The following is a 17045-nucleotide window of genomic DNA, read 5'->3' as shown; positions in this document are numbered from 1 at the left end:
AGTCATTTGATCATGTTGTTAAAAACTTAAAGCTTAAAGCTCTTGTAAAAGTGTACATTTGAGTCACTCTCTTTTAACTTTAATCTTGAGCTACGTTGTTTAAAAACTTATTTCAAACCAATCCGGTAGTAAACTATATGTATAAATCCGTTTGTATGCTTTCGATTAAATAGCAGGTAATTTGTACAGAAAAATCAGTAATCTGATTGAAAAATAATATTTAAATAATAATTAAGGGGTAATATTACTGATGATAATAATATAATTAATACAAGATACAGTTTATAACGTTTATTAAAGGTATACTTAACTATTATAATTGGATTGATAATGATGATTATACAAATTTTTTGGAGGACAAAGACTTTATGGAAATACATACATAATAATAATTATATAATTAATACAAGATACAGTCTATAACGTTTGTTAAAGGTATAGTTAACTGTTATGATTGGATTGATGATTGATGAACTTATTGATTGATTATTGATTGATTATTGATTTATTCTTGGATTAGTTGAATTCTCTTATTCTTCTTCTATATAAAATTTTTCTAAAAATCTTTTTGTAATTTTTGGGATTATTTCATCTATATTTATATTAAAATCTTTCCTTGTTCTTTTCATTTAATATTTATTCTCAATTGGCTCAATTTAACCTTTTCTCAATTTTCTTGTTATCTGCTTGGTTCAATATTTCTCAGCTATCTAATTATTTGCTAATCTTATTTTTTAACTATTTTACATTGATTAAAATATTTTCAACTATCTTTCCATTGGTGGATTTTAGTTGATCCTTAATTGTTTTATCATTTGTATGATTAGACTTTTCTTGACTAATTTTTATCATTGGTTGAGTTTAATATACTTTTAAGTAATTTATCATTTGTAAGATTAGGTTTATTCTTGACTATCTTATCATTGATGAAGTTTAATATGTTTTTAATTAATTTATCAGTTGTGAAATTGACAGAGATAGAGTAGCAAATTTCAAGTTTTGAAAAAGAGTGAGTTCCTGATAAGTTGACGAATAAAAGTAAAGTTTATCAAAGATTCAAAGTAAATCGATGATCCCATGTAACATTAACTATTTTTTCCTCGTATTTCATTACCCCAGCTTTTTCAATTTACAATTTACGACAAATTCAAATAATAATTAAAAAATCTACAACCATTAATTTTGAGATAAACAAATTTTAAATTTTTCATTAAACAACCAACAAAACTATGTAGATAGTATTCAAAAAAAAAGGAGAAGAAAGGAAGATAAAGCATAAATTCATAAAAACATAGGACACATCAAAAAATTAGCAACCACTTTAAGGGGTAAACCAACAAACAAAAAATAAAAAACAATTGTAAAAAAAAAAACCACCAAAATCTACCAAGTATATAAAGGAAAAAAACTTTATAATTTCTAAAATTTAGGCTCTTCTTTTTCCTCTAAAACAATGTTTTACTCTTGTAAATTTATAAAATTGGAATTGATTTATATTCAACATCAACCATTGCAGATTCATTAGTACAAGAAACTTCTAATTCCAATTTCCAATGTCTATCATATAAATCTTCTTCTTCTTTACTAAATCCATGATCAGATTCATCTTTAAATCTCCACATCAATTTATTTGGAGTTTCAACAACTTCACCTTTATCAAAATTCAATTCATAACCACAACATTTTTCTAAATCCTTAATAAGATGTTTTTGAATATGATGTTGTAAATTTCTTCTAAATTTTTTTGAATTTTTATTATTTGTTGGTTTAATCTTTTCTAAATTATTTTGACATTCTTTTAAAATAAAAGGTGGATAATAACTTAATGCAGCATGAGTCCAATCATAATCACCACTCATAGTTTGTGTGTATATATAAGCTTCAAATTCAGTCAAATCATCAAATTGACGTTTACTTGCTGGTTCAACAACTCTTGAAATTAATCCTTCACCAGATTCAATTGATGTAATTGATGATGTTCTTGATTTGGGAACAGCAGTTAAATGATCCAATGGTTTTACTTCATTAATATCAAATGATTCAAAAGCCTTTTTTGATTTTTTACCCATAATTAAAAGTTGTTGTTGTTATATAATTTGATAAGACGTTTTAAAACTTTGGTGGTGGTTAGTATACTTTTTTTTGGCAACACTAATTATTTATAGAAATATATTATACGTTACTTATTTATATTGTATTCTATTAGTATTTATACTATATATTTGTAGTTGTGAAATACTAATATTCAATTTGGTTGTAAAAAAAAGGAAAAAGAAAAGAATGTTGAGAAAAAAGGGGAGGGTTCGATCTATATATATATCAGTTGGCGAAAAAGTGTTGCAATCGTAAGAAAATTTAATATTAGATTAAAAAAGTCTCCTCTTTTTTTTTGGTATGTTGTATGTTCTTTTAATTAGTAGATTAAATTAAGGGGGTATATTATACTTGAAAGGTCGTGTGAGGACTATTTAAGTAGTATAAAAGAAAAAAATAAGTGGAGAGATTTTTATATAAAAATTAAAGTCATGTTTATTAAACGTATGTTTTTTTAATACTTTTGATTCTTGTATTTTTTTATAGTATTTTTTTTGAGATTCTTTAAGCAATTAACTCTACTGACATTAAGGGCAATCAACTCAATTCAATGAATCTAATGATTGGACGATTGATGATTTATTACTTTTTGTTATTGTGTAGTAATTTTATAAAGTGAAACAAATCACAAAAGCGGAGTTTTTTCTCAACACAAAATATTTATTAATTTCCTTAGTATTTGATATAAAAATGAAACAATATCATTTAATGTTGTAAAGCTCAACGCATAAGTCTATAATTAAACTGAAAATGTAATGCATAAATTAATATTTAAATACATGATCTAATATTCTAGTTCTTAAATAATCTAATCTAATAATCTATACTTATAAAATATATGGTTTATCAAATAATATAATTATGACCTCTTCTAACAAATAATTCACCTCCTTCAGGTTTATCAATACTACTTAAAACAACTTTATCATTATCCAATTTTCTTTTAGGAAATCCATCAAAAGACTTTGAATAAACAGCAACAGAATGAGCAATTAATTGAGTATTTAATTTCCAAGCTTCATAATTTGGATTAGTTAAATCATCACATAATTGATGATAACAAGGATCAAACCATTTATTAACTGAACCTCCAAATTTTTCTTGTGATTTTGAATCTTTTACACCTTCAGCACCAGTAGCTATTCCACCTGCTGGTATACCATGATTTATAAACCCAACATAATCTGATCTACCATCAAATGGTACAAATGTATAATTTAAACCTTTTTCTTTATACCATTCAATATATAATTCTTTTAAATTACCACTACCATCTGGATGATCTTTATTATTTGCATTATAAATTTCATATTCATAATTTGGTGATGCCATCATATCATAATCCATAAATAATCTTATTTTTGAATTATCATGTTTGGATAAATTATCAGCGTAATACGAACTTCCTAATAAACCTTCTTCTTCTCCACTCCACCAAGCAAATCTTACAGCATTATTTAATTTAAATTTTGTTAATTGTTTTGCAACTTCTAATAATGATATAGTACCGGACCCATCATCATTAATACCAGGGCCAGCAGCAACAGAATCAGAATGAGCTCCCAAGGAAACAATATTATCATGATCTCCAAATACAGAATCAGCAATAACATTTATAGTAGTTATATTTTTAACATAAGAATCAATATATAAAGTAGTTTCAAATTCATGATTTGGATCCTTTTGTAAAATTTTGATATATTCATCAACATCTTTTTCATCTACTGATAATGTAGGAACTTCTTCTCCATTTGGTGAACCTAAAGTTCCTTGTATTGCACCATTTGAATCATAAATTATTGCTCCTTTTGCTCCAAATCTTCCAGCAACTCTTGATTTATCACCAAATGAACATTCACCTCTTTTTATCAATACAATATTATCTTTAGCAAATGCTGGATAATCTTCAATTTTACAACCATTAGCACCAACTAATACTAAATTACCATTAATTGGAGTTTTATTTGGTGTTGGAGGAGTTAAAGCTAATGCTAATAATGATTTTGGTTTTATACCATCGATTAATAATGAAAAAGATTCAACATGACCATCAGTTGCATTAAAACTTTGAGTCTTGATGTTGTAGTATCCACCTAATTTATTTAATTCTGAAATTATATAACGAACAGTTGCCCAATGACCTGGTGAACCAATGACTCTTGTTGGATGACCATATTTTTTAGTTGAATAAGTTGCAACTTTATATAAATCTTCAGCTCTTGATTTTAAATTTTGTTCCTGAATTAATGATTGTAAAATGGTAGTATTTATTTCTGGTAATTTATTATATTTAGTTTCATCTATAAAATTTTCAATTATTATTGAATCTTTATCTTCATAAGGTATAGATAATTCTTCATTAATATTTAATTCAAAAGTTTCTTGTTCTTGTTGTTGTTGTACTTCATTTATTAAAACGTGTTGTTGTGGATTAGTGATTTTATTCCAAAATGTTAAAGCTGGTAAAGCATTTGTACTAGTTAATGCAACTGATAATGATAATAAGACCGATGCTTTCATAATGAATAATAAATAATAGGAATAATTTAGTGAAAAGAAATAAAGTAAAAGGTTTTGTTGAATTATTTTTGGACTTCTTTTGTAGTTTCCTTAAATTTCCCTGACTAATATTTTTCTGATTATTTTTGTGTCTCTTTATCTTATCTCTTAGATCGCCACATTAGTTATGTAAAACCGAGTCAATGTTTTATTTCAATCTCAACACGAAAATACTTCAAAAAAACGGTTAGATTTTCAAACGGCTCTGAAAAATTGAGATTTTTAATACCATTTAGGTTTAAAAGCCGTGTTGAGTTTGAGTCTAAAAGTTAATTCATTATTTTTTTACTATGTATATACGATTTATTACTTTAGAATCTATTTATGTATTTTTTTTATTCTTTTTAATCTTAACTTTTTGATGATGACCACCAAAAGGATTAGATTTGGCATTTCCACCAAACCCACCTCTATTATTACCTCTATTACCATTCATATTTCCAAAAAATTGTTGAAAAAAATCTCCACCACCACCACCGCCATTACCACCAAAATTAAATTGAAATTGTTGATGACCACCACCACTACCACCAAAACCACCAGATCTTTGAGATGCCCATTGTGGTTGAGATTGTCCATTAGTTAAAGGATCATTTGGATCATCTCCATTATCGAATCTTTGTCTTAATTCTGGATTAGATAAAATTTCATAAGCTTTATTTATATCTTGCATTTTTTGTTCAATTTGTTCTGGTGTTAAATCTTTTCCTTTATATTTATCTGGATGATATTTTAATGTTTGTGTACGATATCCCTTTTTAATAGTTTTATCATCTGCATCTTTTGGGATATCTAGTATTTTATAGTAATCGTGTGCTGGTTTTTTTGGTTGTTGTTGTCTAAATTGTTGTTGCTGGTTGAATCTTTGTTGTTGTTGTTGTTGATGTTGTTGATATTGTTGCTGTTGTTGTTGTTGTTGTTGTTTCATTCTTTCTTGATGTTGTTTTTGTTTGTACGTTTCTACTTTACTGTAACGTTGTTTGAAAAGTGAAGTTTTTTGAATATTCTTGTTGAATTTTTGCATTATTGAATCAACTTGATCGTATCTTTTTTGTTTTAATAATTTATCTATTTCTGGTATTAATTGTGGTAAAAATGGAGTTGGGTTATTTTTGAACTTATTACATATTGTTGATTTTGAACCTATTTGAATGTATGATTCACATGATAACTTATTTAAATCTTGTATAAATAATAATTCATCTGGTTTTGAAGATGGTGTAAATTCTTTTATAAATTCATCACCTTTTTGTAATAAGTACTCATAGTTGTTTTTAATTTTAAGATTCTTGCGTTTTTCAACTTTACTAAGTTTCAATTCATCATGAAATAAAAATTGATTTAAATTTTTCCAAATAAATTGATAATTTTCCAAATCTTCATCATCCATATTTATTTGATCATTTGTTTGTAAGTTTGGATATAAATGACCAATGAAAATTGAATAATTTTCTAATTGTTGTAAAAAAATTTGAAATCTTGAATAAAATTTTGATAGTTCTCCACATTCTCTAAAATCATTATCCATTCTTAAACAATTTTTGACGGTTTTATAAGCTTGATCAAATTGAACACCAGTATATAGTAGGAAGTTTGATAGTATTGAATAATTTTTTAAATTTTTCACTGGTTGTAATTTTATTAATTGTTGTAGTACCCTAATCACTACTTTATTTATATTCATTTCTTCATCAATAATTTTAATTTGTTTAGTTGGATCAATTTTATAAATTTCCAAAACTGCTTTCAAAAATAACTCGTATACTTCATAATTAGACTTACTTATAATCAAAAGATTATTTAATTCATCAATACTTTCTTCATATTTACCTTCATTTATAAGTGATTGAGCAGTAGATAAATGATGATTATATAATTGAATAATTTCTCGTACGTGTGAATTATCTTGATTAGTAATTAAATGTTCCAAACTTTCTATATCTCCACGATGTATTAATAAATCAATTAATTTATTTCTTGCTGTTTTCATTAATGGATCAATTTTTAATACATCTTTTAAATCTATAATTGCACCATTATCTTTATTCAAATTTATTTGAATTAATGCTCTTTTGAATAACAATTGAGCTAATGATCTTTCTAATTCCAGTGAGTTCTCTGAAACATTTGATTTCACTTCATTTATAATTGAATCAAATTGATCAAGGACGTTTGATGTTGGACCTTGAGTTGTAAATAATGATTCAACTTCTTTTATTTTTGATGTTAATGCTTGTGGTGTTTGGGAGATTGTCAATGCTATGTTTAGTATGAAAAATGTAAATAGATGCTGTAGATCAAGTCTCATTATTAACTTATTTGAGTAATATTTTCGTTAGTTAATGTTACCAAATAACTTGTGTAATAGTCTTTTGATTAAATATTGAAAATATCACAATTTGGTGTTTCCGATTTCAGGTAGCGATTTTTCAAATGTATATAGAATTATAAAGAACAGCACAATATTTAATACCTACAGCTCATATAATGTTAATGACATTAAAGCTTTAGGTGTAAATACATTCTTTCAAAAGGATACAAATTTATTATTCATAAAGTGTTTATATAACAATAACAAAATAAATAAGACTATTTAAATAATTTTTGTAAAGAAACACCTTCTTCATTACTTTTTGACATTACTTTAGCAACAGCTAATTCAAAATCTTCTTGAGTTACATGAATTCTTCTTTCTCTTAATGCATACATCCCAGCTTCTGTACAAACACCTTTAACATCAGCTCCAGAACATCCATTCATTTTTTCTGCAATTTTTTTTAAATTTATACCTCTTGTTAAATTCATTGATCTTGAATGAATTTTTAAAATATCTGTTCTTGCTTGTAATGTAGGTGCAGGAAATTCTATTTTTCTATCTATTCTACCTGGTCTTAAAAGTGCTGGATCCAAGATATCTAATCTATTTGTTGCCATTATTATTTTAATATCTTTTGAACTTTCAAATCCATCTAATTGATTTAATAATTCCAACATTGTTCTTTGAACTTCTGAATCACCACCAGAAGAACCTTCAACTCTAGAAGATCCAATAGAATCAATTTCATCCATAAATATAATTGATGGTGCATGTTCTCTTGCCATTACGAATAATTCTCTGACCATTCTTGAACCTTCACCAATATATTTTTGTACTAATTCTGATCCAGAAACTCTTATAAATTTACATTCTGTATGATGAGCTACTGCTCTTGCTAATAATGTTTTTCCTGTACCTGGTGGACCATATAATATAACACCTTTTGGTTGAGCAATTCCTAAACTTGTAAATAATTCAGGATATTTCACAGGTAATTCAATAACTTCTTTAATTTCTTTAATTTGTTTATCTAATCCACCAACCATATCATAAGTTGAATCAGGTACTTTTTCAACCATCATTAATGAAACTAATGGATCTATTTTATTTGGTAAAATTTTATAAAGATCATGACTATCAGCTTTTAAACATACTCTTATTGATGGTGTTAATTTTTTAACATCTATATCTTTTGTAATATTGACTATATATTTACCTTCTGGATGAATTTTTACTAATACTTTTTTTAATCCCATTACTTTTATAACTTCACCAACAAATGATCCAGGTTCTTGTAATAATCTTAATTCATCTTTTAATTGTCTTACATTATTATTTAATTTATTTCTTTGAGCTTCTAATCTACGTAAATTTTGAGTTGTTTGTTGTATCTCTATTTCTGTATTTTGAATTTGTTGTTCATAATATGGTCGAATTCCACCTTCATGTACGTATGGTTTATCAATTACTGAAGTCATTGTTAATTATGATTTTTTTGAAGAATTTATGATGAAGATTACGTTAATTGTATGTGGAAAATATGGGTTGTATAATTGATTTGATATTGTTGTTGTAACTACTTATTGTGTTGCCATCAATTTGAACTTCAAATATTTCAATATGTATCATGTTTTATATACAGGAACCAAAAATCAATAATTTGATGTCTATTAAAAAAAAATTGTCGTGTGAATCAAATCAAATATTTGAAGTCTTGGGAGCTCAATATCTAATTCATTCAAATAACATACCAACTTTAAATTTAAAATCCGAACAAGGAGTGTACACTTCCTAAAGACTAAAAGATGATGATATAAAATATTGCTATATTAATTATTAATTGCTTCTTAGATCATCACAAAAAGAATTGCTAATAAATCATGAGACTATTAAACATTTTAATAATATTCATTTCAACATTAATAACGGTTAATTGTTATCAATTATATTGTAAATGTCAATGTAATAATGCTAAAACAATAATAACAAAAGTAAACAAATGTGGAGAATGTACAAAAGAATATTGTTTATCAAAAGATTCAAAATTATGTGAAGTAGAAAAAGATCAAAAAGAAGAAAATTCTAATAAAGATGAGACCGATCAAGATTCATCAAAATCTAAAACTAAACCCACAAAACCAAAAGAATCTAATGAGGATATTATTATAAGTTGTTATCAAGTTGAATCTTTAAAAGATGGAATAATTATATATTCATTTTTTACATTAATTTTGGGATTAATGATTAGATTATTTTATAGTTCATTTAAAAATGGATAAATATACATTAGATACTACATTAGAGAAATTCAGTACTCAAAAATGGGTTAAATCGGCCTAGAATTGAATTTAACCAGTATTTTGTGGTCACCCAAATTTTGGGCTCAGAGACCTAATTGAAAAATCAATAACTTTTAATCTTTGAATCTCAACAAAGACTTCAATTGGTTATTTTAGAAATTTTGTCGTTGACCTAAGCATTATTAGTAGATAGATCGTTAATCTCTTAGATCAATATCGGAATTATTCTTTAATTAAAATAATGTAATTACACTAAATCTAAGTTTCGTGTCTGATTTTTAGTCTATATGACAATAAAATTTTTTTTTCGTTACTATTGTACTTTACTTATAAATTTAAGTGTAGCACCATACAATAAATTAAAATTAATAGTCCACCTACAAAAAAAAAAAAAAAAAAAAAAAAAAATTTAACATATCAGATTTATACTTTTTATAGGAATTAAAAAAGACAACCCTATTTCAAGAAGTAGTTGTCTTTCATTTTTATTCATATTTAATCAATAGACATTTGTATCATTAGTATATATATATATATTGATTTATATAAATTATGTCTGATACTAATATTGATAAAAAATCAAATCAAAATGTTAATTCAATAGATGATAAATCATTAAATAATATTAAATCTACAACATCATCATCTTCATCAAATGATTTAAAGAACAATAGCAATCAAATAGCTAATTCAGATTCAAAAGATCATCATGTTAGTAAATCAAGTTCATCATCAATGGATTCAAGACCTGATAGACCTGATTATCAACATCATCATCAACAACATCAATCTCAAAATTCTATAAATTCAAGTTATAATCCAGGAAATCAACAATATCAACAACAACAACAACAACAACAATACAATAACTACAATCAGCAACAGCAGCAACAGTATACTAATTATAATGGAAATTCAAATTATTATTACAATAACAATAATAAGAATCAATATAATAATAATCCAAATAATAAACATTATTCTGGTAATAGACAAGGGTCATATAATCAAAACAATAATCCAAAATATAATAGTAACAATCAAAATAATCAATCTGGTCCAGGTCATAGGAAACTGTTTAGTAACTCGAAAGTAAATTATTCTCATCATAATCTTCAACAAGATCCAAATCAACAACAACAACAACAATATGGAAATTTTGTTTATGGTGGTACACCAATGTATGGAGCATATAGTTATTATCCTCCAGCAATGTATGTTCAACCAATTCCTTATAGTACTCAACAACAAACTCCAAATTATTTACCTCAACAAAATGGTAATATTAATAATATTAATGTTAGTTCTAATAATTCAACAAATTCAACACCACAACATCAACATCAACAATTAAGAACTCCTCCTGTTGCAAGAGTTAAATTAACTACAAAAGATGGTAAACCTGTTGATTTAGAAGATAAAAAGAAAAAAACTGCTTCTTCAACACCAATTGCATCTCCTTTTATTAAAAATGCTTCTCCTGCTATAAATAATATTAACACCACATCAGAAAGTAAGGAGCCTACAACTACTTCAAAGGCATCTTTATCAACTCCTGAATCAAATGTTGCTTCTCCTGCTACTACAACTTCAACCACAACTACAACAACTGAAACTCCAGTAGCTAAACCAGGACTTTCTGCTGCTGAAGAGTTTAAAAGAAAAATTAGAGAAAGAGCTGCTGCTGCCGCTGCTGCAAAAGAAAAACAAGAAAAGCCTGCAGAATTAGTAGTAGAGACAAAGAAAGAAGAGCCAAGAGAAGAGCCAAAGAAAGTTGAAGAGACTGAAGAAGAAGTAAAACCAACTAAGGAAGAAGTAAAAGCTGAACCTACACCAGAAGTCAAAGAACCAGAAACCAAATCTGATGAAGTTGTGAAGAACTCTACTGAAGAACCAAAAGAAGAGGCTAAAGAAGAGTCAATAGTTGAAGAACCGAAAGAAGAATCAAAAGTTGAAGAACCAAAAGAGGAACCAAAAGAGGAACCAAAAGAGGAACCAAAAGAAGAACCAAAAGAAGAATCTAGAGCTGAAGAGCCAAAAGAAACACCACAAGAAACTAAAGATGAAGTCAAAGTAGAAGAGCCATCAACAGATTCAAAGGAATCGCCACAAGAGAAACCAGAAGAATCATCACAAGAACAACCTCAAGTAGGATCAAAAGAATCAGAAGATACCACTTCCTCAACAACTGATTCTACTACAACTGCATCAACAACTCCAGAATTTACAATTACTCAATTTTTAGAAAAATTAAATGAAGTTAGTATAATTAACAACATTTTAGAAACTAGTTATCCAGAAAACATTAAAGGTGTTGATGGAACAAAACAAATTTCTGCTAAAAAATATAGATATGATCCTCAATTCTTAATTCAATTTAGGGATGTTATACAATATCCAATTGATGCTCCTTTTAAAACAAGATATGAATTTATGGATTTAAGTCAACAACAACAAGGTGGTTCAGGTGGGTTTAAACGTTCTGGTTCAACAAGAGATAGTTCAATGCGTAACAATTTAGGTGCTGGTCAAAGACAACCAAGTAGTATGAATACAAGATTTAATGCACCACATGGTGGTAAGGGAATCTTGGGAGCACAAGCAAATTTTGATAATAGTAGACAAAATTCAAGAAGTGGTTCAAAAAGAAGAGGAACTTCAAGTAGAGATAAATCAACAAGAAAAGGTGGTGCACCAAGTAAAAGAGGTACAAATACTAGAGGTGGTCCAGATATGCGTGAAAAGACAGAAGAAGAAATTGCAAAAGCAAACAAACCAGTTGAAGAAGTTAAACCCTTGGAAAAATCTGCAAATAGATGGGTTCCAAGATCAAGACAAACAAAAGTTGAAGTACGTTATGCAGAAGATGGTAGTGTAATATTAGAAAAAGAAGATGTTGAAAGAAAGATTAAATCATTATTAAATAAATTAACTTTGGAAATGTTTACTGCTATTACTGATGAAATGTTAGATATAACAAAACAATCAAAATGGGAAAAAGATGCAGCAACTATTAAACAAACCATATCATTAACATTCCAAAAGGCATGTGATGAACCATATTGGTCAGAAATGTATGCTAAATTTTGTGCTAAGATGACTCAAAATATTTTACCTGAAATTACTGATGAATCAAGTACTTTAAAAGATGGTACTCACCCTGCTGGTGGAGCATTAGCAAGAAGAGTATTATTGGCTACATGTCAAGAAGAATATGAAAAAGGTTGGAGTGATAAATTACCTACAAACGATGATGGATCACCATTAGAACCTGAAATGATGAGTGATGAATATTATGCAATGGCAGCTGCTAAAAGAAGAGGTTTAGGGTTGGTGAAATTTATTGGACATTTATACAATTTAAATATGTTAAATGATCAAGTCATTTATGTATGTTTAAAAGATCAATGTAATAATACTACGGATCCAAGTGAAGATAGTTTAGAAAATTTAGCACAATTAATAAAAACAGTTGGACCAAAATTAGATGCAAATGAAAGAACTAAAACTATGCTTAAAATTGTTTTTGATAATATTCAACTTATATTAAATCAAGTAAAATTAAGTTCAAGAATTAAATTTATGTTAATGGATTTACAAGATTTAAGAAAAAGTAAATGGTCAAATTCTAAAACAGAAGCTCAACCAACTACAATAGAAGCTATACATAGAGATGCAGAAATTAATAGATTAAAACAAGAAAAAGAAAAATCTAAAAAAAGATATAATAATCAAACTGGTACTAATTTAAATGAAAGATCTAATCTGCATTATGGTTCAAGAGATTCTGGTTTTGGTTCATCATCAATTTCAAATCAATCATTACAAAATCAAAACAATAATAATCAATTTTTCAAAAAATCACCATCGTTTGGTAGATCAAATTCAAATATACCTAACAATTTAAGTGATAGAAGTGGATCAAATCGTAATAATAATGATAGAAATGCATTTACTAATGTAACAAGTAGTAGTGGGAACAATAACACCTCAAGTACTGATCTTCAAAGAGATTCTTCCAAGAGATCTGAAACTCAACAACATGTTAATAGATTTGCTGCATTAGACGCTTTGGATAATGAAAATGATGATGAAGATGAGGAAGAAGATGAAGAAGACGAGGAAGAAGAAGAAGCTGAGGAAGAAGAAGAAGAGAATGAAGAAGAAGCTGGTGAAGAAGCTGAACAAGATGTTGAAGGGGAAGCTGATGCTGAAGACGAGATTGAAGTGGAGAATGATTCAAAAGATCAAGAATAGGGAGAAAGAAGAAAATAAAATAGTTTTATTATATTAGTTATAGTGTTGTGTGTAATTAAAAAGATTTTGAAATTATCAAAAGGTAGGTTTCTTATATATTTATGCATGTATTAATCACTTTATATATATATATACATATATTTAATAACCTCCAATAAAAGATTTTTCATCAAAATAAAGTACTTCATAACAAATTATCAATTTTTTAACTTCATTTTATGATCTAGCTAATGCATCATATTGTGGTGAAGTATAATAATATTCATTTTGATAATTTGATAAATTATTTTTTAAATAAACTAATAAATTTTCAAATTCTGAAATTAATACATTTATAGAAATAGAATCCATAGTTGTTGTACTTATTAAACCAGGAAATGAAACTAATAATCTTAATAAATGTTCTACTCCATAAATTTTACTTTGTTTTTGACCTGAATTTATCAAATTATCTTTTAATAAATTTAAATATTGAAGATTTTCATATTTATACAAAAGAATTAAACTTAGGGATTTATTAAAATAAATTTCTAATCCTGTTAGAATTTCTTCAAGTATTGAAATTTGATGTTTTTGTAATTGTGGAATTCTTTGGATTTTATAGGTTTGTAGGATTTGAAAAACTGAATTTGATGGTGGGACTGGTAATGTAACTAATTTTTTATCTTTTGTTATATATTGCCAATCATTAACTAAAAGATATTTTAATTCTGGTGGGAATTTTAAATTTATAGTTATATTTTTTTTAATTGGTTTTTTTATAGGATCATTTGATGAAGTAGTTGAACTTGATGAAGATATTGTTTTGGATCTTTTTGATCCATTATTATTAATATTATTATTATTATTCTTATCTTTAGAAGTTGGTGTTGGTTCTTCCTTTTTAACTCTTTTCTTTTTAGTTAATTGTTCTAATTCAGATTTTTTAAATTTATTTTCTTCATTAATTTCCATAATTCTATCAATTGAAACCCATTCATCCCATTTAGAATTCCAACCTTGATAATGTAAAAAATAAACCGTAGTATCCGAAGACCAATTTCCAGGTTTATATTTTGGGTTTTGTTCTAATGTTTCATGTTGTAAATCATTATTTATTATAAATGAATCTGTTGATTTTTTAATTTTGACGATTTTGGCTTCATAAATTAGTGGACCGTGGTAGGCGTATACTAGTTGGTTTGGTTTTAAGTCCGTTGACATTTCATTTATTGGGTGAGTATATATTTTTGGTGAAATGTGGTGTTAGGAATGTGAATTGATAATGTGTTGTGTTTGGTTGTAAAATAATATTTTGTAATAGTTTAGAAAGATTATATAATATTTTTTTCTGATTCACGTCTAAATACTAAATACTAATAAATTTGATTCAGAAAGTTTCAAGTGACAATTTAGAACAATTTTCTTTTCAATCCTCGACTGGTTCTGTAAGGGATTAAATCGGACCCCTTCATTAATAAATAGTATATGTTTTAGAGTGAGATTGATCGAGTATTTGAAGATAGTAAGATTGAATATATTACAGTTAGATTTAAGACATTACATTTGACTATAATTAATTTACGAGATGGTTAGTAGATAAATTAAATATCTCATTAAAAGATATACCTCATATAAACGTCTTTCTAAATTGTGGGTATTAATGTAAGTAAACTTATATATCTCTTCTTTGTCTCTTGCCTTGTCTATGTCTTAAAATTACAATAGTCTATAAATAAAATTGCTGAAAAATAAAAAATTAAAAAAACAAAAGAAAAAAAAATTAATTCAAATATCAACCAACTTTAAATCTTAAAAGTATAATAGTATAAGAATTGACTCAATTTTTCATATAATCTTAAAAACTTAATCATTATTTAACATTTGGACTATCAAGGATAAATACATTAACAACAACTAAAACATCATCATATATTATATCATTTCATAATCTTACACGTATAGTTCTATTCACATATTTTCAATTTCAGTTTTGATTTTTCATTTCCCCATTTAATTATATTAGTATTCATTCACTTAATATTGTCATTGTTTAACCTTGTATTAATAACCTTATAAATCCACTATCATATAATAACAAATGCAATGTCTCAATCTCCAAGTATAGTTGGAGTTCATTATAAAGTTGGTAAAAAGATAGGAGAAGGTTCATTTGGTATTATATTTGAAGGTATTAATATCTTAAATAATCAACAAGTTGCTATTAAATTTGAACCAAGAAAATGTGAAGCACCACAATTAAGAGATGAATATAGATCCTATAGAATATTAAATAACACACAAGGAATACCTCAAGCTTATTTTTTTGGACAAGAAGGTGTACATTCTATTTTAATAATAGATTTATTGGGACCATCATTAGAAGATTTATTTGATTGGTGTAGTAGAAAATTTACTGTTAAAACAGTTATACAAGTTGCAAAACAAATGATTCAAAGAGTTGAAACTATACATGAACATAATTTAATTTATCGTGATATTAAACCAGATAATTTTTTAATTGGTAGACCTGATTCCCTAGAGTCAAATCAAATATTTGTGGTTGATTTTGGAATGGCAAAACAATATAGAGATCCTAAATCAAAAATTCATATACCATATAGAGAGAAAAAAGCATTAAGTGGTACAGCAAGATATATGTCAATAAATACTCATTTAGGTAGAGAACAATCAAGAAGAGATGATTTAGAAAGTTTAGGACATGTATTTATGTATTTTTTAAGAGGTTCATTACCATGGCAAGGTTTAAAAGCACCAACAAATAAACAAAAATATGAAAAAATAGGAATGAAAAAACAATCAACTCCAGTAAATGAATTATGTTATGGATTACCAATACAATTTGCTCAATATTTAACTTATGTTAGAAATTTAAAATTTGATGAAAAACCAGATTATAGATATCTTATTGGATTAATGGATAAAGCAATGATTTCATTAGGTTTAGAAGAAGATGGGCATTATGATTGGATGGATTTAAATAATGGTAAAGGTTGGGATGCTTCATTAAATAAAAAAGCTAATTTACATGGATATGGAAATCCTCATCCACCAAGAAAATTACAAAATTCTCAACAACAACTACAGCAACAACAACAACAACAACAACAACAACAACAACAAAGATCAAATTCATATACTCAACAACAACAGCAACAACAACAACAAAATTCATACTTAAATTATCAAAACCAACCACTGTCCAACCAACCATTACTAGGTACTAAAAATGGATCAATTTCAAGACAACAGAAAAAATACGGAAATTATCAATCAATAAATCAAACTCCAATTAATGGAAATTCTAAATTTTCTAAAAATAATAATAATTTACAATATCAACAATTACCTCAACATCATAATCATCAAAATCATCAAAATCAAGAAGATGAAGATTTACATTCTGATACTTCTAGTTTTAATAGAAAAATAAGCTGGTCTTGTTTTTTCTGTTGTTTCTAGCATAGTTTATATTAATTCATTTTCATTCACAAAGTATCATATAATGCAATCAAATT

General features: G+C 26.5%; 7 protein-coding genes across 7 annotated transcripts; 2 read left to right on the top strand and 5 right to left on the bottom strand. All coding sequences in view use genetic code 12, as the record gives it.

Moving 5' to 3' along the window:
* Positions 1–1472: 1472 nt before the first annotated feature.
* On the bottom strand, positions 1473–2069 carry UCF1 (Ucf1p; the record flags this gene model as incomplete). The annotated part of the gene is made up of 1 exon (XM_051763910.1): positions 1473–2069. The coding sequence occupies one exon, from the start codon at positions 2067–2069 to the stop codon at positions 1473–1475; it is 597 nt and encodes a 198-aa protein (XP_051619393.1).
* Positions 2070–2940: 871 nt separating this feature from the next.
* Positions 2941–4614, bottom strand: APE3 (Ape3p; the record flags this gene model as incomplete). The annotated part of the gene is made up of 1 exon (XM_051763909.1): positions 2941–4614. The coding sequence occupies one exon, from the start codon at positions 4612–4614 to the stop codon at positions 2941–2943; it is 1674 nt and encodes a 557-aa protein (XP_051619392.1).
* Positions 4615–4975: 361 nt separating this feature from the next.
* Positions 4976–6961, bottom strand: JEM1 (Jem1p; the record flags this gene model as incomplete). The annotated part of the gene is made up of 1 exon (XM_051763908.1): positions 4976–6961. One exon carries the CDS (start codon positions 6959–6961, stop codon positions 4976–4978), a length of 1986 nt encoding a protein of 661 aa, XP_051619391.1.
* A 281-nt stretch (positions 6962–7242) lies between these two features.
* On the bottom strand, positions 7243–8448 carry RPT6 (proteasome regulatory particle base subunit; the record flags this gene model as incomplete). Its single annotated transcript, XM_051763907.1, has 1 exon — positions 7243–8448. The coding sequence occupies one exon, from the start codon at positions 8446–8448 to the stop codon at positions 7243–7245; it is 1206 nt and encodes a 401-aa protein (XP_051619390.1).
* Positions 8449–9822: 1374 nt separating this feature from the next.
* On the top strand, positions 9823–13527 carry TIF4631 (translation initiation factor eIF4G; the record flags this gene model as incomplete). Its single annotated transcript, XM_051763905.1, has 1 exon — positions 9823–13527. One exon carries the CDS (start codon positions 9823–9825, stop codon positions 13525–13527), a length of 3705 nt encoding a protein of 1234 aa, XP_051619389.1.
* Positions 13528–13743: 216 nt separating this feature from the next.
* EAF3 (Eaf3p) lies at positions 13744–14730 on the bottom strand (the record flags this gene model as incomplete). The annotated part of the gene is made up of 1 exon (XM_051763904.1): positions 13744–14730. The coding sequence occupies one exon, from the start codon at positions 14728–14730 to the stop codon at positions 13744–13746; it is 987 nt and encodes a 328-aa protein (XP_051619388.1).
* Positions 14731–15612: 882 nt separating this feature from the next.
* KGF54_003327 (casein kinase) lies at positions 15613–16989 on the top strand (the record flags this gene model as incomplete). The annotated part of the gene is made up of 1 exon (XM_051763903.1): positions 15613–16989. One exon carries the CDS (start codon positions 15613–15615, stop codon positions 16987–16989), a length of 1377 nt encoding a protein of 458 aa, XP_051619387.1.
* Between the last annotated feature and the right edge of the window lie 56 nt (positions 16990–17045).

The sequence above is a fragment of the Candida jiufengensis genome (genome assembly GCF_024610255.1).
Source record: "Candida jiufengensis strain CBS 10846 chromosome Unknown scaffold2, whole genome shotgun sequence".
Lineage (NCBI taxonomy): Eukaryota > Fungi > Ascomycota > Pichiomycetes > Serinales > Debaryomycetaceae > Lodderomyces > Lodderomyces jiufengensis.
The sequence above is the reverse complement of the archived record's forward strand: the minus strand, read 5'-3'. Positions and strand labels throughout refer to the sequence as shown.